The sequence below is a fragment of the Nicotiana sylvestris genome, chromosome 8 (assembly GCF_000393655.2).
Source record: "Nicotiana sylvestris chromosome 8, ASM39365v2, whole genome shotgun sequence".
NCBI classification, from domain to species: domain Eukaryota; kingdom Viridiplantae; phylum Streptophyta; class Magnoliopsida; order Solanales; family Solanaceae; genus Nicotiana; species Nicotiana sylvestris.
The window spans coordinates 99,989,838-100,013,331 of NC_091064.1; the positions used below are offsets into that span (position 1 = coordinate 99,989,838).

At 33.6% G+C, this 23,494-nt stretch overlaps 2 protein-coding genes across 3 annotated transcripts; one reads left to right on the plus strand and one right to left on the minus strand.

Moving 5' to 3' along the window:
• Nucleotides 1–232: 232 nt before the first annotated feature.
• On the minus strand, nucleotides 233–2,899 carry LOC104243706 (uncharacterized). Its single transcript, XM_009798946.2, has 2 exons — nucleotides 2,478–2,899; nucleotides 233–940 (listed from the first exon to the last, which is right to left on the minus strand). The coding sequence occupies exons 1-2, from the start codon at nucleotides 2,812–2,814 to the stop codon at nucleotides 393–395; spliced, it is 885 nt and encodes a 294-aa protein (XP_009797248.1). The 5' UTR covers nucleotides 2,815–2,899; the 3' UTR covers nucleotides 233–392.
• A 12,276-nt stretch (nucleotides 2,900–15,175) lies between these two features.
• Nucleotides 15,176–22,289, plus strand: LOC104240564 (SH3 domain-containing protein 1-like). Of its 2 annotated transcripts, none has more exons than XM_070155461.1 (10): nucleotides 15,176–15,570; nucleotides 17,053–17,166; nucleotides 17,595–17,664; nucleotides 17,762–17,910; nucleotides 18,901–19,002; nucleotides 19,236–19,451; nucleotides 19,897–19,959; nucleotides 20,128–20,262; nucleotides 20,366–20,440; nucleotides 21,951–22,289. In XM_070155461.1, exons 1-10 carry the CDS (start codon nucleotides 15,511–15,513, stop codon nucleotides 22,074–22,076), a joined length of 1,110 nt encoding a protein of 369 aa, XP_070011562.1. In that variant the 5' UTR covers nucleotides 15,176–15,510; the 3' UTR covers nucleotides 22,077–22,289. The 2 variants fall into 2 exon arrangements, with proteins under 2 accessions (XP_070011562.1, XP_009793728.1); XM_009795426.2 differs by having other exon boundaries at nucleotides 19,236–19,430.
• Nucleotides 22,290–23,494: the final 1,205 nt, after the last annotated feature.

Below are 23,494 nucleotides of genomic sequence, written 5' to 3' on the forward strand. Positions count from 1 at the left end.
ATTAAAACAACCTATTTTTGTAATTTTCATTTTATAACTAAATAAAGTAAAAAAGTATATTAGACCTAAACTAAATATTTTAGGCTAAAATGGGTGAAATCTTAAAGAGGGTCAAAAATCACATGCCTACGCCCAGATAATTATTTCACTTTAGATTGAAATTCAGGCACACATTAATATCTTCTAAATAAAGCTACATGTATAAGCTCTACACAGAATGACCATATCACAGTTTTGAAAAATTTGAAGAAAAAATAATCAAGGAATCAACGTTCTCTTTTGTTCCTCCAATAAATGAGGCAGGAGTGACATTCTTAAACACAACATAAAGGAGCAAAATTATGGTTCCCAAGGTAAGGTTAAACAACACAGTATTGGCCTAGGAAAGAAAGCTAATTAGTTCTAGGAGCAGCCCATTCAACTCTAAGGATGAGATTGTCATAACCATAACCATTCAGCTTGTTTATGGCCCTCTCAGCATCTTCTCTATTGACGAAGTTGACAAAACCAAATCCTCTGCTCATTCCAGTCTTTTGATCAATGGCAACATACACTCGGCTGACATGACCAAAGGAACGGAACAGCTCCAACAAGTCAGCCTCCCGAGTGTCCTCAGAAAGGTTAGTAACCCTAACAGAGTTCTCTTCATTTCTTCTTCTCATCTCAGTGCCACCACCACTTCCCCTCTCTGCACCACCACCTCTCATGCTCGGAGGTACATAAGCACCCTTTTGAGGACCAGCTCCAGCGGCAGGCGCTTCTGCTGACGGTGGCTTATCCATGAAGGTGTCACTTGGCTGAGCAAGATCCTTGAATGGGCATTTTGATGTCCAATGATCACCCTTCTTCCCACAGGTCCTACACACCATAAGAACAGCCCCTGCTTTTCCAATTTGAGCCAAAGAGTCTCCAGCGGCTTTAGATTCGTCTTGCTTGGAACCTGTTCAGAATTAGATAATCACAATGACAGAGTTAGGTAAACTTAAAACTTCAGCACAGGGCAAGGGATGTGTCTCCTTCAATACTCGCACATATATACAGCATATAACACCACAGCCCAAAAAAACAGCAAACTCAAAGGGAAAAGATTCACACATAAATTAAAAACACATATGAGGGTACAACTCACCAAACAGTTATCCATGACTACAATGGTCACACATGCATCAATGCGAGTCAATAATGTGTACAACTCTCGGAAAGACGGATGAGAGAACAATTCACCAAACAGTTTCTACGACTATACTGGTCACACATGCATCAATGCAAATCAATATGCGTACAACTTTAATGTCTTCAACTCTCAGGCTACCATTACAGGAGAAATAGGTTCATTAATACAATCTCTTTCCTTAACAAAGTTGGAATGTTCATTAAAATAGCTACACAGGCAGGCGGCAGCATTCCACAGGTGTATAATATACTAATTTCTCAAATAGGAGACCGCAGATATAGCTGCAAAGCCAATCTTTTTCCTCAACAAAGGTGCAGTACCATTACCATAGCTGACACAAATCTTGGCGAATGCATACAGTTAATTGCAACTCCTTGAATCACTACTTCGGTTGGGTAGCAAATAATAAATGATCTTGAATCTATACATGTGACATGCGACTGCATAACTACATATATTAAGCAGCACGAGAACCTGACTAAATATGTTTTTAGCAAATAACACATATACTTGAATGGGATACCTGATATATGAAGAAAAAAAACAATCCTTTTCCCTATTCAACTAAGATATCAGATATTTCGCATACTAAGACTAAAGCCTGCATCATAAAAGATTGCATTCAACTAAAGAGAACAAATTCATCCAAAAGATGGTTCTTATTTCAAACCAACTAACAGCCTTTTAACACAAAGTCCCCCCCCCCAAACACCACACGCCTTTTATCTAATTCTCCATATAATAAATAAATCATTACTACCTTTGACCTGCAACAAAACCCAAAAGGAACTTCACTCAAATCCCCAACATAGCTTGCTAGTATATAAAATTCAAAACACAAAGGCACAACAAGAAAAATTCCTTGTTTTCCTTTCTCTATATACACAGAGATCTGATAGCTACTCATTTATCACAACAAAATCACATTGACCAGATAATTACTCTGCTACAGCAGTCAAAAAATACCAACCAACTCACAACAAACCAGATAGTAAGTCCAGAGGAGGATCTAGGATTAGAACAATATGGGTTGGAGTTCCGGATTCTACCACTCCCATTTGATTTACTGAGTTCAAAAACCATTGTTTGTATTTATTTAGTGGATTTTAGACACATATACAGAGTCCAAGCCACAGCTACCTATGATCTACATCCGTCTGCCCCTGATAATGGCACAAATACAGCATAACCCCAAAAAAAAAATTCCAACGGCCCAATTCACAATAAACACAGAATCACAAATCACAACAGAAAGAAAAATCCCAATTAAGATTAACCAAACACGAGAAGAAAAGATCGATACCGGGGGCTCTAGGGCGCTCAAGAATAATCTCCTCAGTAGAAACCATGGTGAGACGAGCACCCACATCCTCATGAACTGCATCCCCAAATTTAGGCCAAGACCGCCTCTCAACAGCCCCTTTGCTCAGCCTAGCATTCGCGAGCTTACGGATACGTGTCGTAGTAGTGATTTTCACCTTGTTTCCTTCAGTGTTAAACTTGTATTCCACTACTTTCTTCACCCCATTCTCGTCTGGCCCGAATATTTGCTTCGGTGGTAACAGGAAATCCAAGTCCTCCGCATCATCTTCTAGCTCCCCCCATCGGAGTTTTGGTTGGTTTGTCGCTTCCACCGCCATTGAACGATGAGCCGCCAAGGTCTAGAGAGAGAGAGAAACAACAACTCTTTTGGTATTAGGTTTTGTTTTATGTTTTCTTGAGACCAAAAGGGAGTATTTTGGGAAATACATAAAAGAGGGTGTAGTGGGCGGTTAAGGAGTTTGGGCTGGGCTTAGATTTTGCAGTGATCCATTTAGTTGGGACGGATTTCTTTGTAGAAATATAGCACCAGTTAGCCACTTTTAGATGTGGTATTTAAAATATAGTCAATTTTTATAATGTATTTAAAGCAAGCTTAGACGAGAAAAAATTTAGACTACTTATTATTTCAGATCACGAGTCTGACGTTGAGCATAATAGTTCAAAACTTCAGATCTTTGAACGGGAATTTTCAAACTTTTATGACTCTAGCCGGAGGTCTGAAGTTTGATTTGATGTGGCTAAATTTTAAATACTTTATAAATTGCAGCTTTTATATTAGGAATTTTTACCTCCTATAGCAAAGGTTAACATCTTATTTATTTTAAATAAATACCATTTAAAAAATTATATTCTATAGATACCTTTTAAGGCTTATAGTAAAATATTTAATTTTGGTTACCTCCTAGCCCTAAGCCACTAAATATGTTATTCAGTTACACTATTTTTTTCTCTCTCTACTTTGATACATCCTATTCTCTTCCTTCATTCCCTGAAAACACGATGCTCAATCTCAAAATTCCTCTCGCCCACACTATTTTCTTTTCATTTCGATCAATTCTTAGCACCGAATATTGTTTTGCGATAGCAAATCAAATCCCTAACCAAAACTAACTGATTTGGGAAAGATAGTTAACCAACGTTTGAACTTTGACAGATTTGGGAAAGGGAGTTAACCAACCTTTGAACTTTCCCAAAACTAACTGATTTGGGAAAGGGAGTTTTCTTCTTACTCTTTTGGTTGATCACGTAGTAGTGTATTCCTTCTCTGTTCCGAAATGAAAGTGAACATTGACGGAGATACTGGTGGTTCTCCGCCATCGACGACAGCGACAGTCACTGTGGAGGTAGCAGTTAAAAGTGTCGAAGGGAAAGGTAGTCAACGCGGTAGCAGTTAATGAAAAAAGGTGTCGCATGTTGTACCTTCAAATTTCAAAGGTCCGCGTGTTGTACCTTCAAACATTGCTACGGCGGATTCGCCGGAAATTAGGGTTTGTTCTTGAACAAAGACGACGGAGTTTGGGGCTGAGCAACTTGATTTTCTGTTAATATATTTTAATGTATTTTCATGTATTTCATTGTCTTTTTTTTTCATTGTAATTCAATGTATCTCGTTGTATTCCATGTATTTCATGTATTCACTGTTTTTTTCATTGTATTTCAATGTATCCCGCTGTATTCTATGTATTTCATTGTATTCACTATCTCGCTATATGCCATGAATGTATTCATATATTTTTTTTAATTAATATAATTTATGTATTTAGATGTATTATATAATTTATCTGAAGATTGCTATGTTTTGGGGGTATTTTTCGGTTGAGAATCTTTTTTATAACTGAAAATACAAAATTTGTGTGTTATAATTGAGTTTGTTAAGTTATATTAGGAGTCTATTATGTTAATTGATTCACTTTCCGTTTTAAAAACAGTGTAATCCCCTATTTCACGCCGTAAATACAGTCGAATACAATAATCTTCCCTGATTCACGCCTATTTTTGCTACTGTATTCATGAATACAATAGCTTAAATATATCAAATACATCTTATAACCACAGAAAAGATATCTATAATCCGTAATATAGCAAATGGTATCTATAGATGGCTAATTACTACTAAAAGATAATGATTTTTGAAAAATTGTCTTTATATTATTAGCCATCCTATTTCTACACTACGTCTGATTTCTTTCGTTTTCTTTTTCTTCTTTTCTTTTTAGTACTTCATAGGCAAAACAGAAAGTGTCTGTTTATAGTTTCCTTTTTATCTCTTCATAGTTTTATTAGTACAACGAGATTCAATAGGACTAAAAGTGACCAAAAGACCATCAAACTCAACTTTATTAGAGTGCGGTTCGATTTTTAAACTTTTTAAGAAAATGAATATTTTGTGAGAATATGGACGGTGTTGATACTTGAAGCTTCCTCTACGAAAATGGGAATAGGATAGATAATATTTGAAGAGAGAAATATAGTGAAAAAATTAAGAAAATTTACAAATAAATCACATATTGTTATGATAAAAATCAAAATATGGTGGATGTCTACTCTTCCTCCATGATCTTTCTCTCAAATGGTTAATGACATATTCAATGACATATTCCATGACATATTTTCTTCACTTTTCATGCCTATATAAAAGCCTTGTAATAGATAGGAAAATACACACAATTGAAAAAGAAAATCTCTTCCTTGTCTCTATCTCTATTTTTTGTTCATGTTTTACTAAATTGCTTTTATTTCTTGTTCATGTTTTACTAAATTGCTTTTATTTCATAACACGTTATCAGCACGAGTCTCTAACTAATTGTATATATATATATCTACAAAAAAAATTCTACAATCCGGAAAGATTACAATTAGAAGCCATACATATCATCACATGGTTAAATGTAAAGAGAAACTACATATGGTAAGTAATGAAATGTAAGAAGGTATGATTATCTTATACTTGTCATTCCTTTAAAATCTCATATGCACACAACTTCGTACTACACCTGTATTGCATAAGCACATATTAATATTACATCTTTTATATCACATGAATGGAATAAAATTTTCGAAGTTCTATATGTGAAAATCATAGTAGCAGTTAATTGTTGATATGATGCATGTCATGGTAACCAAGGATATTTTATATAAATTGTCCTATGCATATTTATGTGTTAACTATCTTCAATCTGTCCTGCCGCTTTAAACATTTTCTTTTACTTGGATGAATATTTTTTTTCCTTTTGGATTTTTACACTTGCATATAGTACAAAAAAAAGGAATAAAAAATAAAATAAAATTGGTCATACTGATTAAAAGCATAAATCATCTTGAAGAAAACAAGAAATACTTCACATCTTTATCTAGGTTGATTAATTAGTACTTCTTTGATATTTGGAAAACAAACCAGCTATTTGAAAATATACTTCATAATTTATGATCGTATCATTTGAAAGCAAACAATGATTAGTATGATTACTAGAAGAGGTATTTTTGAGTATCCATGACCTACTTGATGCTTGCTACTGACTTACCATTTTTAAGTATTTTATATGAATGATGCACAAGCTACAACTGGTAAGTTGTTACCTATAATGTCACTTTTCAGGTAATATAAATGCTGAATTTATGTATTAGTACTATATATGTGTTAGGTGTACTTTTGATAAATTTATTCACTAATTGCTTGGTTGAATTGAGTGAAGGAAAGTCATGGCGTTAAATCAAATCCAATAGGTAGGGTATACCCCGAAAACAACAATATTTTTGAGAGAGACTCAATAAATATTATGACAATGATTTTATGATCCTTTTAAACTCTAATAGAATTTAGAAGAAATATTCTGACTACAAACAATTGTATTTCATATAGATGCTACAAATAATTAATAAAGCTTTACGCTGATTTGAGATTTGTACACTTATTTAAGAAAGCAAATTTGATTTGCTAAGTTGCAAATTAGTTGTGTATAACTTTTTTTGGCATGTGATTGAAATTAAGGCTTGAGAATGAATCTCAATATTGTTTAGCCTATTATGCCATTAATTGAGAATAAGACATCGGGATCAAGTCCTGATGCTCCATAATGATAAGAGTTGGGTTTGAGTCCCAATTTATTATGGCCTAACATGCCTTTATATTAGTAAGACATTGGGTTTGAGTCTCAATGTACCATATTGATGATATAATGATGACTAAAGAAAAATAATATATTTTTCATGAAAAAGGCATGAAAATTGTCCCACTTGATTTGTTTCATTCTTGAAGTGAATGTGATAACAATGCATAATAAGTTTCAATGAAGACAATTGGTTGAACAATGAACGTGGGCGTTCCAAATATCAAAATAATAATAATCATCACTATGATTATAAAAGGAGAACAATAAGGGTCCTCAAAATAGTCCTTCAAAATGTGAAGGCAATGCTTACCATCAAATTGGTTGAAAATAATAAAGCACGTCGCTGATTATGATCCATTCCTTGAAGAGAATGTGACTTGTGATAAGCATTGAGAATGCAAACCCATTCCTAAAGTTGAATGTGACAATATGTGATAAAAGCATTGAATAAAGACATGCAATTCATGATTATATGAATACCATACGACTCACCTCTAAGGGAGGTTTGAGTAAAATAAAGAGAATAAATATTATTGTGTGGTTACATGAATATGTCATTGGTCGCGTACATGTGATATGCCAAATATTATTTTGCCATGCCTTATAAAAGTTATTAAAGGCAAAATTAAAGCAAGAAATGATTTTGCTTATGATGATTTTGACCATGACAATTTATTATGATATAATTTTCTCCGTGAAGGAGACATTTACCATATGAATGGTATGATAAAAGATCTTGTAGTACAAAAGTTGTTAAGAACTCCGGAAAAACTAATTTGTTACTACCCGGATGAATAAACTTATTCATGACATTGATATTGTAAAGTCTCAAAAGAAACTTTTTGAGTTTCAAATATATAAGTCAAAGTGATTGGCATATTGAGACTATAAATGAAAGGAAGATTGAATATCTTCATATTTCTATAATCATACCGGGTAAATATGAAAGGTTACCCGATCTTCTTTCTATTTGTACTACACAAATATAAGCATGATGCTGGAATCATATGCCACAAGTAAACTAGAGATTTACTAAAATAAATATTAATTGGCATGACCGGTTGACCATATCGGTTCAATTATGATGCGAAAAATTAATTAAGAATTACATTGACACATATTGAAGAATAGAAGATTCTTCAAGAATTCTCTTGTGCTGCTTATTCTCATGATATACCAGTTAAAGGTTGGGATTGAATCCTTTGATTTCTGGAAGGAATAAAAGGTGATATATATATATGGGCTCAGTCACCTGCCATGTGGACCGTTTACTATTATATGATTTTAATAGATGCATCTATTTTATGGTCACATGTGCATTTGTTATCAACTTGCAGTTTGGTTTTTGCAAGATTGTTTGCTCAAATTATTAGAGCACAATTCCAGAATATAAATTATGATGATTTATCTTAATAATACTGGTTTAAATCCAAGTTGGTTTAGCAGAAATTGTATGCCTTCAATTATAGCTAAATCATTGGTTATGAGAACAAAACTTCCAAAAACAAAATTTGGTATGAGATTTATTATTTAATATACAGCAGCACGTGTACGTATCTAGCCAAGTTATAAAAACTTCTCCCTATCACAATCGGTTCAGGATCAGGAACCAAATAATTTGTATATAGAAATATGGATGTGCTATATGATTTAATTATGCCACCAAAATGCACAAAGATGAGTTCCCAAAGATAGTTGGAAAATGTGTTGGTGATCCCAACATTAGGGGGAGAAAATGGGCAGCTGAGAAAGTGATACGTGAAATGAATTATTATGAATACATATAGATCCTCGTACAAGAAAATATAAACTTGAAGTTCAAGTGATAATTCATTTACAAATTATTGCCAGACGCATTTGCTGACCCAAAGCTAAATGTCATATTTCAGCTGCTAATGCTCCAAATAGAATAAAGTCCATGAGGGACAGAGTCTATGGCACGCATGAAGTGTAACAGACCAATCGGTTCCAAAGATAAAACTCCTTGAAGAAGGAGAGGGGCAAATATTCAAAATGGTCATAATAAGGAGGCAAGTGCCCTAGAAGAGCACCACGACATAACACTTCATAAGACCTCATGGGAGAGGCTCAGGTACCTGAAAATAATGAAATAAAGAGATCTCAATAAGTTATGTCTTTATTGGGTAATAATGGAACAGACATAAAATGATTGTCGACGATATTGTTAATATAATGTAGCGCTCAATATGATTAATATTGACGAGGATCTTGAGATCAAATCTATCATGAAATTTGGACGGATAAAAGATTGGCCAAATAAAAAATACGCAATGAAATTGACTTCACTTGAAAAATGTGAAGTTGGACGGATAGTCCAACACCTGAAAGTATAAAGTCAATTGAGGTATAAATGTGTTCTTGTGCGAAAGGTTCAAGTCGATAGACATAAAGACGACTTGTGGCACAAGAAAATTAGTAAATATCCTCACATTGATTATATGGAGACATGTTCTCTTATAGTGGATATAGTCACTTCAGGTTTTAATCTGGCAATATATGAAAAACTTGATATGCGTATAGTGGATATCATTGAAAGATTTAAATTGTCTTGGAGCATATTAAGGTTTCCAAGAAATTTATTAAATAAAGCTTCAAAAATCCTTATACGGATTGAAACAATCAGGGCACATGTGGTATAATCGCCCGAGAGAATACTTGTTGAAAGAAGGGTATAAGAATAATTCAATTTGTCCTTGTGTCCTTATAAAAGGATATGGATTTGAATTTGTTATAATCGCCATGTATGTTGATGATTCAAATATCATTAGAACTCCCGAAGAGCTTCCTAAAGCAGTAGACTGTTTAAAGAATTTGAAATGAAAGATCTTGGAAAGACAAAATTTTGTCTTGGTCTACAAATTGAATATATGAAAGATGAAATTTTTGTCCTTCAATCAGCATACACTAAAAAGATTTTAAAGAGCTTCTATGTGGATAAAACACATCCATTAAGTACCCCGATGGTTGTGAGATTACTCGATATAAATAAAGATCCACTCTGACCTCATGAAAATAATGAAGAGCTTCTTGGTCCTAAAGTACCATATCTTAATGCAATTGGTACGCTAATATATCTTGCTAACACTACAAGGCATGACATAACTTTTTCAGTTAATGTCTTAACAAGATATAGCTCTGCTCAAGGAGAAATTGGAATGAAATCAAGCACATATTGCGTTATCTAAGGGGGATTACTGGTGTGGGCTTATTTTATGGCAATGATTGCAATACTGATCTTATTAGTTATGTCGATGTGGGGTATTTATCTGACACACATAAGGCTTGATCTCAAACATGTTATGTGTTTACATGTGTGGCACTGTCATATCTTGACGATCGACTAAGCAATCAATCGTGGCTACTTCTTTTAATCATGCTGAGATAATTGCTATTCATGAAGCAAGTCGAGAATGTGTATGGTTGAGGTCTACTATACATCTTATTCGAGACAAATGTGGTTTGAAGTGTGATAAACTACCCAAAGTTTTGTATGAAGAAAATACAACATGCATAGCCCAATTAAAGGGAGGATTCATAAAGGAGTTAGGACAAAGCACATTTCACCTAAATTATTGTTCACACATGATCTTCAAAAGAATGGTGATATTAATGTGCAACGGATCCGTTCAAGTGATAATATGGCTGATTTGTTCACCAAATATCTACCGGCGTCAACCTTCAAGAAACTAGTGTACAAGATTGGGATACGAAAGGCTCAACGATGTGAACTGATGATCTCATCAGGGGGAGTTAATACGCGTTGTACTCTTTTTCCCTTACAAGGTTTTATCCATTGGGTTTTCCTTGTAAGGTTTTTAACGAGGCAACCAAAAGGCGTATTTCTAAATATGTGTACTCTTTTTCCTTCATTAGGATTTTTTTTCCCATAGGTTTTTTTTTCTAATAAGGTTTTAACGAGGCACATTATTTATGGACATCCAAGGGGAGTGTTATGATAAAAATCAAAATATGGTGGATGTCTACTCTTCCTCCATGATCTTTCTCTCAAATGGTTAATGACATATTCAATGACATATTTTCTATGTTCAATGACATATTCCATGACATATTTTCTTCACTTTTCATGCCTATATAAAGGCCTTGTAATAGATAGGAAAATACACACAATTGAAGAAGAAAATCTCTTCCTTCTCTCTATCTCTATTTCTTGTTCATGTTTTACTAAATTACTTTTATTTCTTGTTCATGTTTTAATAAATTGCTTTTATTTCATAACACATATAAAAATATTGGTGAGATGTTTAGTTCGAACTTTATTAGTGCTACATTAGTCCGACGCAATAAAAAGATTAGCTTCTTTTAAAGGTTGAAGTAATTTCGTTTAAGTACATAGGTTGAGTGAATTTGGAGTTCAAACTTGTCCATAAGAGGTTATAAGGATCAAATAATACTTTATATGGTTCATATTATTCGTTTTAAGAAAAATCACATTATTTTAAGATGATTTTTATTAATTTTAATCATAAAGATATTTTTCTCAAGTATTCACTCTCTTTGACAAATGTCTCACTTAATTATGTTCTAACAATTCGAATAGTAAGGAAAGATCTAGACAATATTTTTTTAAACTAATTAAATATGTTGAAACACGCTTATTTTTTAAAAATGACTAATACGACATGACTAACTAGCTTTCGAAAACGACAACTCTAATTATATATAGGGCCGTTTGGCCACAAGAAATTTTTCACTTTTTTGAAAAAATATTCTTTTTCTTTCGGAACCGGTGTTTGTCCATAAAATTTTTAAATTTTAATTGAAGTTGCATTTCGGAATTTTTCGAAAAATATGAAAATTCCAAAAAGTTGTTTTTCAAAATTTTAACTCAAAAAACTCACAAAAATTTAAAAACAATTCCAAACTGTATTTATGTCCAAACACAACTCTAATTTTTAAATACCATTTTCGCTTAGAGATTTTTTTACTTTTTCCCGAAATTCTTATGTCCAAACGCCCGCATAGTATTCACGCTTCATCTCTAACTCTAGTCATTCTATCATCGGTCACACTCAACTTTCCATTAAAAGATTATCAGATTATTATGAAAGATAATCCTTATAAGAAAAAGCTATGCAACTAATGTGGTGAATCCGTCTGAAAGGAGAAAAATACTCTTTCGAAAAATGATATCAAATTAAGCTAGTGTCTGACCGTAGATTCCAAATTTGTTTTGAAAAATCTGATTTGGGTGAAGTTTGATTTGAAGATGAAAATGTATTTGGACATACGTTTTCAAAATATATTTTCCAAATTTATTTTGGAAAAATATGTATATTATTAGTGTTTGTAAAGATTTTGGCTCAAAACCAGCTATTGAGCTGGTTTTGGAATTTGGAATTTGAGATTTTGCCAAAATATAAACAAAATTTGTGGCCAAACATGTATTTGCCAAATAAAACCCAAATTTATTTTGACAAAATCTATAACCAAACTGGTCCGAAGACATTCGAAAAGGAAATATTGAGGTAGAGAGTAGAAATTTCCTCTACTCTATATATCGTTTTGCTAACAAAGGATCAAAAGATAAAAAATTAAATAAAGATATCATACAATAATAGCGCACCCAATAATAGATCCTTTAATTGGTACACCCAACTTTTCTTAGATTAAAAAGAGTAAAAACAAATAAAAATACAAACGAAAACCTTAAACCAATCCACCAAGAAGCAATAGAAAAATATAACCAAAACGGTAAATGGAGTGGTCATCATGTCAAATCTTAAAAGGTAAACATTAATAGCCTGTTTGGCCAAGTTGTAAAAATTAGTTTATTTTGAGAAGTATTTTTTTTCAAAAGTGTTTTTCTTAAAAGTATTTTTGGTGAGAAGCAGTTTGTGTTTGGTTAATTAGTTTGAAAAGCACTTCTGAGCAGCAATTAGTGTTTGGCCAAGCTTTAGAAAACTGCTTCTAAGTGTATTTTTTTCAAAAATGCTTCTCAAAAAAGTGTTTTTAGAGAGAAACTACTTTTTTCTGCTTCTCTAAAACTGCTTCTGCTTCTCCTCAAAAGCACTTTTTTTCCTTCCAAAAGCTTGGCCAAACACATCAATTTTTGGCCAAAAGTACTTTTGGCAAAAAAAAAAGTACTTTTCACCAAAAAGAAGCTTGGTCAAACATGTTATAAGTGGCACACACCCTCAAAGTCACGATACAGAAAAGTCTGCTAAGCCTGATTGGCTTAACTGATAAAAATAGTTGATAAATATACTCTTTTTGTTTTCATTTATGCTAATTTTTCTGGACATAGTATAATTTTTAATTTTTTTTTGAAATAAAATGTATACATAAAAAATACTATAAGTTACAATAATTCATAATTTAAAATATTCTAAAATATTTGCAAAAAAATATGGTAACAAATCTTAATAATAATAGTGCCATATACGATGGCACCGTGGGATATATACTATTACCGTGGATTTGGATACAGTATTTATTATGGAATAATTGTTTATTTAATTTTAATAAAGTCTTAAATAGACTATATACTCGTTTTGCTTATACATTAGATGATTTAGTGTATAGAGCTAAGCTTATACACGAAAAATTAAATCATTTGTTCTTATGAGTATAAAGTTTGAGTTCACAATCTAATGATAAAATGATTGTTGCACAAGATTAAATATAATTTATCTTGATTATGGGAATGGTTAAATTTCGATTTCTTGTACTAGTATATTTTGTATGTATTGAACGGATCATGTAAAGATAAGTATTTTATATTGACTTAATAAAATAATTTTATAGTATATTAAATGTACTTTTACTCCTAATATTGATATAATTATTATTAGCTGTGTATGTTGTTCATTATTTTATTTATGACAAAAAAAAAATTGTGGGTCAACATGCTTGGTAAATTGGACAATAATAATATCTATTGGAGAAATAATAATCAGTTGATGGAATTCATGTTACGATTTTGAGATTAATGATACACCTTTATGAAAGCTTAAGTTTTTATTTGTAAACATGTCCGCTGAATTTTATCAGATACATGAAATAAGTTAAGCAAAAGTTCAAAGAAAATAATTACTAATAAATTAAATTATCAGTATTTTTTATTTAATCGATTAGCATATTAATCTTAACAATGGGAGTTAAATAAGATTTTATGGAAGAATACGAAATTGAACTAATGAGTGTAATTACGAATTTTTAGTGAAATAATTTGTAATTATTATAATAAAGATTAATTTTTGAATTTTCAAATTAATTCCATAAGATGAGCCTTGTTAATTAAATTTTGTGGTTTTATTGTGCATACATAATAGGAAAAAAAATTATTTTTTTGGTGGAAAAGAAAACCCTGCAAGTTTTAAAAAAGGATTTTAACCCTTAAAATACGTGTCATAAAAAGGTTTTTTCGACCTAAAAGGTGGAGGGGGGAGGGAGTGGCCGAATTTTACGGTATGTTTCCTAGGAAATTTCACCCACACAAAATTTTCAGATATTATTTGAGTTACACAATATAAGACCGTAGAACGTTTGAGGATCGTGATTGTATTGATGATGGAGATTTTATTGAGTTGATGTAGAACTGAAGGCTCAGGTAATAAAGGAGCTTCGTTCACGCTTCAAGAGTTAACCCGTAAAATCCCGTATGTACTAATTATCTAAATTACACGTGTTTCTAATACTTGAATTGCTTTCACTACTTAATATAATCCATCAGAAACAAAAGGAGTAAATGATTTTATACATAAGTAGTTACACTAGATGAAAGTGTTAAAACGGATAATAAATAGTTAGTGTTTTTGATAGAAAATGTGACATAAAAAAGTAAGCATAACTTCTTACAATGTTAAAGTTTTTTGACAAAAAAACATGCTGGTTTAGCCTAAAACAGACAATATCACATAAAAAATTTGGAAAAGGTCCTGAATTACCCCTCAACTATTAGAAATTATTTAAACTTATCTCACGTTATACTATTGGCTCATAAAAGCTCATACCGTCTTTACTATTGAAACGCATACAACCTTAACTTGATGGACCGGACATGTGACACTCATCCAAGGTTATTGGTCCATGTGGTCTTAAATTAGACTCGCCCCGCCCCATTACTCGCTGCCCGACCCATCAAATTTGACCCTCTCCCACATTTTTTTGTTATACATTGGTTTAGAGTAACTGATTTTATACATAAGCAGTTATATTAAATAGAATTATTAAAATGAATAATAAATAATTAGTGTGTTTGATAAAAATATATTGATAAAGTATCTTTTATGTTACATAAAAAGTAGGCATAATTTTTTACAACGTCAAGTCTTTTTACCAAATACATAAACAAATATATTCTCTCAGTTTAAGTTTTATGTAAATCTATTTTCTTTTTGATCCGTTTCAAAAAGAATGATCAATTTCTAAATTTAAAAGTAATTTAGATTAAAATTACAATTTTATCCTTACACAAATATTTTGGGCCCTTTTATTTTAAAAGTGTTCAATCTTTTCTTAAACTTGGTGCCTGAGTATAAGTAGTATATATAAAAGAAAAGTGCTGTCAAACATTCTCCTCTCCCCTGTTTTCCACTATTGTTCTTCCTTTTGGCGTTAAATTTGTGCAGAAACAGTAACCGACACTTTTTCTCCTATGTCCCATAGTCTTTTTATATACTTTCTAGCCAACCCCACTTTCTCTTTCTAATTGGTTATTGCTCTTCTGTTATGTTTTGTTCCTTTTCATAACTTTTACCTGTAACAAAAAAGAAGATAGATTCTCTTCCTAGCTCCAAGAAAAAGGCCAAAGTCCATGTAATGTAAAACACCTTTCTTTTGCCTCCTTTTGCTTGTTTTTTAGTGGGTCTGCCTCAAGATTTTGAATACATACTTGTTCGGAAGAACTAGGAAGGACTTAATATGGAGGCTATAAAGAAGCAAGCTACTAAATTGAGAGAGCAAGTGGCTAAGCAACAGCAGGTTTCCTTTTTATTTACTTTCCCATTAATATACAGTTATACTATTTTTTTTTTTTTTGAGGATTTTTGGTACGAGAAGTGATAAGTTATCAAAGGTTTTTTCTTATTTTTATTTTTGGGTCGTCGAGAAAAGTTTTAATTTTGGGAATTAAGGTAATCAAGCTGCTATAGTTAGTTGTTCCTCATTTAAATGGATAAAGATTCCATTTTTATTACTATTATTACATCGTATTCCGAGTTACTGTATTGCTTGATTATTTTGTTTTGAAGTTTATATGTAGCCTGCTAGAATTTTGTTTGTGTAATTTATTTTGGACTTCCTTCAGCGTTTTAGTTTTCCTATAAACAGGCAGTAGCATAGTAGTATATGTTTAAAAAAGAAAAGAATGGAACCTAACTACCTAAGTAGCTCAGTGAGGATAGTATAAGGATGACGAGTCTAAGAACCGTTTGTGTGATCCATGTAGCAAGGCAATAACATTCTTGTGCTATCAATGAAATTACAAGCTACTAGAACTAGACAGTAGTGAAATTAAGCCGGTGATTTTCCAGTCAAGGGAGGGACATACAACCTAGTGCCGCCATCTCCAACTATATGGATGGGATGTTTGAGTCAACAAGAAAGAGAAGTAGGAATGGGCCACTGTTACTCTCCTTGCTAAGGGCTTTTGGAGGGGATGGAGATTTACCCTATAATCGATAAAGGGTGATTCGCCCGGGAAACTTCCGAGTTATGCTTTTGGCCAAACATGTTGAAGTATCACTAATTGCATGGTCTCTATGAAATGCATGAGTAAAATTAGTTATCTTTGGAGCAAGTAAGTGGAGAGGGCGGGGGAATGACGAGGGAACTTGTTTGATTTACTTCCATTTGGCGAAGTAATTATTTTTCTCCTCCTGTTGCTTGGTACCCTTAGTTCCCTTTTATTTCCTACCCGAAAAACCTTATTTAGGTACTTAACAGGGAGGTGTAAGCCCCGAAAGCCTCTGGTATATTGGTAGGGCAAGAGGCCCTTAGACCCCCAAAAAATGGATTGAAGCCCCTCGATTTCGATAAAAATTTCCTGTTTGCTGTTTTAAGTTGGAATTTGTGACCTTGATTATATACTAAAAGAAAATATGTATGTAATAATACAAGAAGCAGTTTTTATTGAACTAAGGTTTAGCAATGAAGTAGAAAGAACCCTATGCAAAAATGGGTTTATTACATGTAGGTAGTATTACTAGAATATCTTTTGCTTGTTACTGTTAGCGATCTATCTTTCTTGGCTCATCTATGAATCTGAGCCAAGGTTATTGCATAAGTAGCTGGACTCAAATTCTCAACTCAAGTTCAATATTAAACAAGTAAAGCCCAGACTTGTGAGATCATATGCTTGGGTCAGACTAGAATGGTAGTTCTTTAAAACATAGTTCAATGAAGATATCTTATGTAGGTTCTTATCATCTGTTATGAAAGAACTCATATTCTACTTTTTTTTAGGCTATTTTGAGACAATTGGGGCACTTGGGCCATGAATCTGTGATGGTTGACGAAGCAGAGCTAGAGATTCATCAGCGGCTTCAAGACTTATATATGTCTACAAGGGCTGCAAAGGTAACACCAATACAATTTTGTTAATGATTTTTTGTCTATTAATAAAGTCCTCAAACTCAAAGAGGTGAAATAGGGTCCCAATATATATGTAAAAAGCAGGTCCGGTGATACGCATTCTTAATCCTAAATGGAATGCAGGTAGGGATCCATACGTAAACAAAGTATCTATTTAGATAGGCCCGAATGATCCCTTCTCATAATGAGGAAGCGTATAACCCTATTTTGGCTTGGTCGGTATTGAATGAACTTATACTCATGGAATCGACTCAATTATCAGCTTTTAAGTTCATACCCTAACCCGTTCCGATATTGGGTGGAATAACTTTACTGATCCTTTGATTCCTGTTAAAAAAATTCTATTAAAGATAGTCCTCTTGGTAGCAGCATAAGGATCACAAAACTAACTTGCTGCGTTTTGTGCTTAACAGCATTTCCAGAGGGATATTGTTCGGGGTGTAGAAGGATATTTATCAACAAGTAAAAAACAAATGGAGATAGGTCTGTGGACCTCCATCCATATCTTATGTATATCTTATGTTGCTTCTGTTATTTAGCATATTATATGGAAGTCTCAACTTTCAGCTTGATCTTGCAGCTAGAAAGTTGTCCGAGAATTGTTATAAATATGGGTGTGAGAATCAAAATGGTCCGTCTACCTTGCCAAGGATTGCCGTGGAATTTGGTACTTCACATGCTGCAATGGAAGATCAAAGAGAAATTATGCTTGGAGTTCTTGGACAACAGGTTAGATCAATGCCTGTTTAGCTTTACAGTCATATCCACTCCAAATGATTTCCCTCAAAAAGGTTATTATTGTTGTGTAGATTGAAGAAGGTCATTTTTCAGTCTTTTCCCACCATTTTTACTATTTTGCCTCATTTTCTTGCAATGGGAGTTGTGATGTGCTGCAGAGGGAATCAGAAGCTTGCTTTATTTATGAAGATGTTGCCTACCTGTTGTTGTGGGAGTCAATATGCTTTCTGATGTTAAGATATATACAATAATTATGGATAGGTTAGAAGGAAGAATCTCTAGAGACCATCTAGACAGCATAAAACAAACACAGACATGCATAAGGTCCAAAATAGTGCACTTCTCACTCTTTGTGCAATGCAAAAAGAATAATGTATCAGTAAGAACCGAGGTCTAATCCATTATCAAAAAAGAAAAAAGAACCAAGGTCTAATCATTTTTTAAAAACTTGAATGCATTATGTGCCTGGCAGAATACGATAATTCAAGCGCAAAGCAATCTGTTTCTGATGTCTAAACAAAACAAAAAAGGAACAAATAGTCAGGTATCCTTGACATATCATATGATGCATTAAAGTAGGTCAAGCACATAATTTTTTCTGATATGAGAGCATTTTATCTGGGGTTCTTATGGTTAGATTTGGAGAGATCTATTCACTCCTGAGAGGTTAAAACTTGCAGATGCTTTTAGCAATTCATTTCATATAGTGAACTAAAGTGATCTTTATTGATGAGTCATACACCTCTAATGACAAGATACCTGAAGTATGAATCTCTACTGCTTTTAACCCAAGATGTGATGTAGGTGAAACTGTAAAATGGTATAACTTAATGAACCTTCCTCCAGTATTAATATGTATTGTGCATTCTAGTATTTCTTTCTGGATGAGTCTTAGATGTGGCATAATGACTTTTCGTTGTTGTGGCCATTTCTTGGTTCCAAGAGCGCATAGTGTGTGACCATTTTTCCTTTTAGCTGTAGGTTTGTGAGCCGTTAAGAGCATCAATACATGGTGCTCCTTTAGAAGATGCTCGCCATTTGACTCACCGTTATGACAGAATGCGCCAGGAGTTTGAAGCCCAGGTATCTTTCAACTTTTTTTGTTTTTTGGGTTGGGTTGATGGGTTGGGCTGGTGTAAAAGCTTGTTTATAAAATAAAAATAAAAAGAGAGTAAGGAAACAGAGGGATCTGTCCCTTATATCACCAAGGAATGTACCCCTACAATCAGCCGATCTTTACACCCTTTTCAATGAGGTCGTAATCAATTCATGCAAGAATTCTGGTAGTTCTAATTGGCTTCCCCTGCTCTTTTTAGGCTGCTGAAGTGATAAGACGCCAATCAAAGTTTAGAGATGCTTCTACTGAAAGTTTGGCAAAGCTTAAAAATGCAGAAACAAGATTGTCGGAGCTCAAATCTTCGGTGTTGGTTCTTGGCAAAGAAGCAACTGATGCCATGTTATCTGTTGAGGAGGACCAGCAGCAGATTACTTTCCAAAAGCTTCTTACCATGGTATTGCTACATTCAATTCGTGTATGTTCTGACATCACAATGCGTTTTGGGTAACCTTAACTGCTTAGTAAAATGACCTTAAATTGATAAATTTATGTTTGGGAATTTTATTTGCTAACTTCGGTCATTTGAAATGAAAGAACACAATGACATAAATATGAAACTCAAATATCTGGGATACCTAGTCCTAATCAAATTTTCCCTTCAGTTCTGAATGTGTTAAGAAAATAAATAATATCGGTTGTAACGACCTTTTCATGATTTCCACTTGACTGATCTTCAGCAATTGGAGATCCCTACGTACTTAGCTATTTTGTTTAGCTTGAGAACACTTATATCGTTGCTTTCTACTTTTCTTCCCTATTAATAATATTAATGTTCTTGTCTGCATTATTTTTTCTCTGCATGGATCACTTCCAGTTGAAATCTGTACAACTCTTTATCTAAAAATGATTTTAGCTTGCAGGTCGATGCTGAAAGATCTTATCATCAGAATGTTGTTGCCATTTTGGAGAAGTTGCATTCTGAGGTCTGTAGATTCAAACCTTTTATTTCCTCCAAATCATGAGAATAAAACTATTCTATCAGGATTTTTAGTTTTCTCTAAGCTGGATAGAATAGTGAACTTCTACCTTGAGACAAAATGAGATAAACAAGGCGATCACAGAAATATATAACATTTTTTTCTTGGAGTCAGATGCTTGAAGAAGAGCAACTAAATGGGTCATCCCCGCAGTCTTCAAATTCAGAAAGAGTTTTGCATGATACAACTGCAAATGGAACTGAGCATCCAAAAACTGAGGATAAAAGTCCTACCTATTTTATTGCAAAGGTAAGGCACTCTTTAAAGAGTTGGCATATTTACTTCTACAGAATACTCCTTTGTCCTCTCAAAATCTCAATATTCTTTGATCTCCTTGATTCTTTGGCGGTAGGTTATACACTCTTTTGATGCCCAAGCAGATGGTGAGCTAAGTCTAGAGGCTGGCGATTATGTGGTAGTTCGACAGGTAAATATCTTCATTTCTAATTAAGCAATAGAGACATTACACTGCCTATATGACTGCTGCTTGATATAACTATCATGTCTTATTTTTTGTGTTTTGGATGCTTAAGTTGACATTTTCTGGAGTACCTTGACGGTATTTAACATCAGTTTCAGAACTTTCCATTTGGTTCCAAGTCTTGCATACTTATTGCTCCACGATATGTTCATAAGCCTAAGAGCTTTTCTAACTATGGGGGTAGATATTAAACCGTTCACTTTTTGCAAGAACAAGTGATGCCGAAACTGTACATAAGGTATTGTCATCTCTCCATTATCAGTCAAAATCCAAAACTACAGGACACTGGCCTCTTGCTTTGTCGATGTCCCTTTCAGTTAGCCAGTACTAACAGTAGTAATTGTAGGAACTAACAATATGATTCATCAAATCCTTCTAAATGTTAGGGAAGTCCCAATTTAGATCGAATATGGTGGTAGACTGCTGTTGATTGTGGACATATTATTATATAGTAGGTTAACTATTGCCCTCCTTTAGTTTAAAATAGCCAACAGCAAGTGAGGGGCTTAGACATTTCCCTTCTGAAGTTGCCGCCTTTAACTTTTGAATATGCTGAACCAAATAAACCTGCTGAGATCCCCTGCTATCTGACTGAAGATTGGTGTGGATAAGCTAAAAAAGTGCTGGTTATAAAAGGTGACACTAGGTAAAATTATTTCCGAGCCGAGGGTCTATGGGAAACGGTCTCTCTACCTTACACAAGACAGGGGTAAGGTCTGCGTACACCCCACCTTCCGCAGATCCCACTTGTGGAATTATACTGGGTATGTTGTTGTTGGTTCCATCTTCTGAAGCCTTGGTGGGTAGAGTTACAATTGCCTTTGCGCTAGTGGGAGATAGCTGGTATCAAGTGGACTAGTCAAGGCGCATGCAAGATGGACCTGACCACCACTGTATCCCCACCCCCCATCTCCACCCCCATGAACACACAAACCTAACAACAAAAAGGTGCTAGTTATATGACCCCGAGGATCATAAATGAAGTCGACTCTGGTTGACTAATTGATGTGATAGGCCAGAATTAGAATATGAGTGTCAGCGGCAAGAGCTGGTTTATTGGCGCCATATGTTGTTGGAGGTATCTCAAATTTCTGTTGCAAGTTTGGTTGCAACAATACATTTATTTCGTGAAGCCATGTCCCTTAGTCTAAGGAGAAGGGAAGCTACATTGTACGTCTGAGGACTTCAACACTTGGAAATGTCGCTCTGTAGGCTGCACATTATTGATTTGACTGTGGATCAAAATTATTACAATATGTCCTCTTATCCTTTACATCTTCCGTTGCTCATGACTTGAGACATTGTAACCGTGTGTTGTTGCATTGCTTTGTTCTGTTGATAAATTTCCTATTGTCGATTACCAAAGAGATGCTTCTCTAGGATACAACTTTTTAGCGAGCAAAATATGTTAAATTGTATTAAAATTGCGGATATAATGGGATTCTTGTTACAATAGGTAACTCCAAATGGATGGTCTGAAGGAGAATGCAAGGGTAAATCCGGATGGTTCCCCTCGGCTTATGCTGTAAAGTCAGACAAAGTAGCAGCAAGCAAAATGGTGGAAAAGGATACCACGCCATGAAACGCTACTATCAATCTCTTTTGTAAATTTCCACTTGTATAGGTATTTAAGGAGTTTTTGGTTTTGCTATTTTTTCTCCTGATGTAAATGCATCATAGCTTATGATCAAGCTTATTATTTGCTGATGTCCCAAGATCAGTGTTTTTATACAGGAAAATGCGTTGTTTACGCTTGTATTTTATAAATGTTATGACTAATTTTAGATTTTAATTCCATCTGGTCCTTGAAGGAAAAGGAAAGAAAAAAGAAGAAAATTACTATTTTGACAAGAAATGAACTATGTTTATTGAAGTATGCGTGGTAATATCCGAGGACTGGGTATTTCCCAACGCCAAAAATTGGATTGCCTTTACCCAGTAATAACGTTTATAGCTTAAATTACTTACTTTTTATGTCTTTATGAAATGAATAATGGTTAAAATTAGCTCTTAAGTTTAACTTATGGAGTAATCCATTGCTTGCATAACATAAGAAACAAGAAAATTAAAGCGAAGACTGTGTGCACACATTACTATCTCCAGACTCCAAATGGATGTTTATAACTATCTTCAAATTGATAAATTTGAGAAAATTCTGCATTCCGCCAGAAAATTTTTGAAGAGTCATTCCCCAAATTTCCGTTTTTTAAGCTTCATTTCTCCTACGAGTAAAGTAATTTCCCTTGAAGTGATCCTCAAAATTACTTTATCACACGGAGTGTTTAGATTATACGAAGCAAGAGTCATGCATAAAATTGAGAATACATAGCTTTAACCATAGTTTAGTATGTGACTGACTTCTTGGCACTCCACTCTAATTACGTTTCTAAATAACACCAGAAAGTCACTAAACTCCTTTCCTCGGGAGCATGCAACTTGTATCAATTGCATATTATACATAAAACTCATGATTACCATGATGTCCTAGATTCAATCAGTCCACTAAACTCAACGAGGCAACAAAATCCTTATTATTACCTAATGATCCTAACTCACCTTTCTATATTTGTTTCTTCAGATAAACCATGAATAGTGGATGAGGAATTCACATTAGGCTAAAACCAATCAGTTTTCATGTAATATATGTCATTAAGACAATTCAATTCACTGTAACTTGGTCTTCTTTTGTTGTTGTTATCTTCATGTGCAAAGCTAAGATAGATATTCAAATCTTTCTTTTTAACTAAAAAGTTACCTTCATCTTTTCAATATGCCTTTCTTGATAAGCATAAAGATTCCTTTCTATTACATTTGGTTGTCTTTCTTCTCCCTTTCATAATCATGCACCGATTGTTTTTTTACTTTTCTTTTTCTGGAACGGGAAATACCAGCAACTTTCAATTGACAATTGTCATCATAAAGAGAGCTGTTCCGCTTTGGATTTCACTTATTCTGATTGACATAATCAAACAGCTACAAGAAAATAAGTAAAACCCTCAG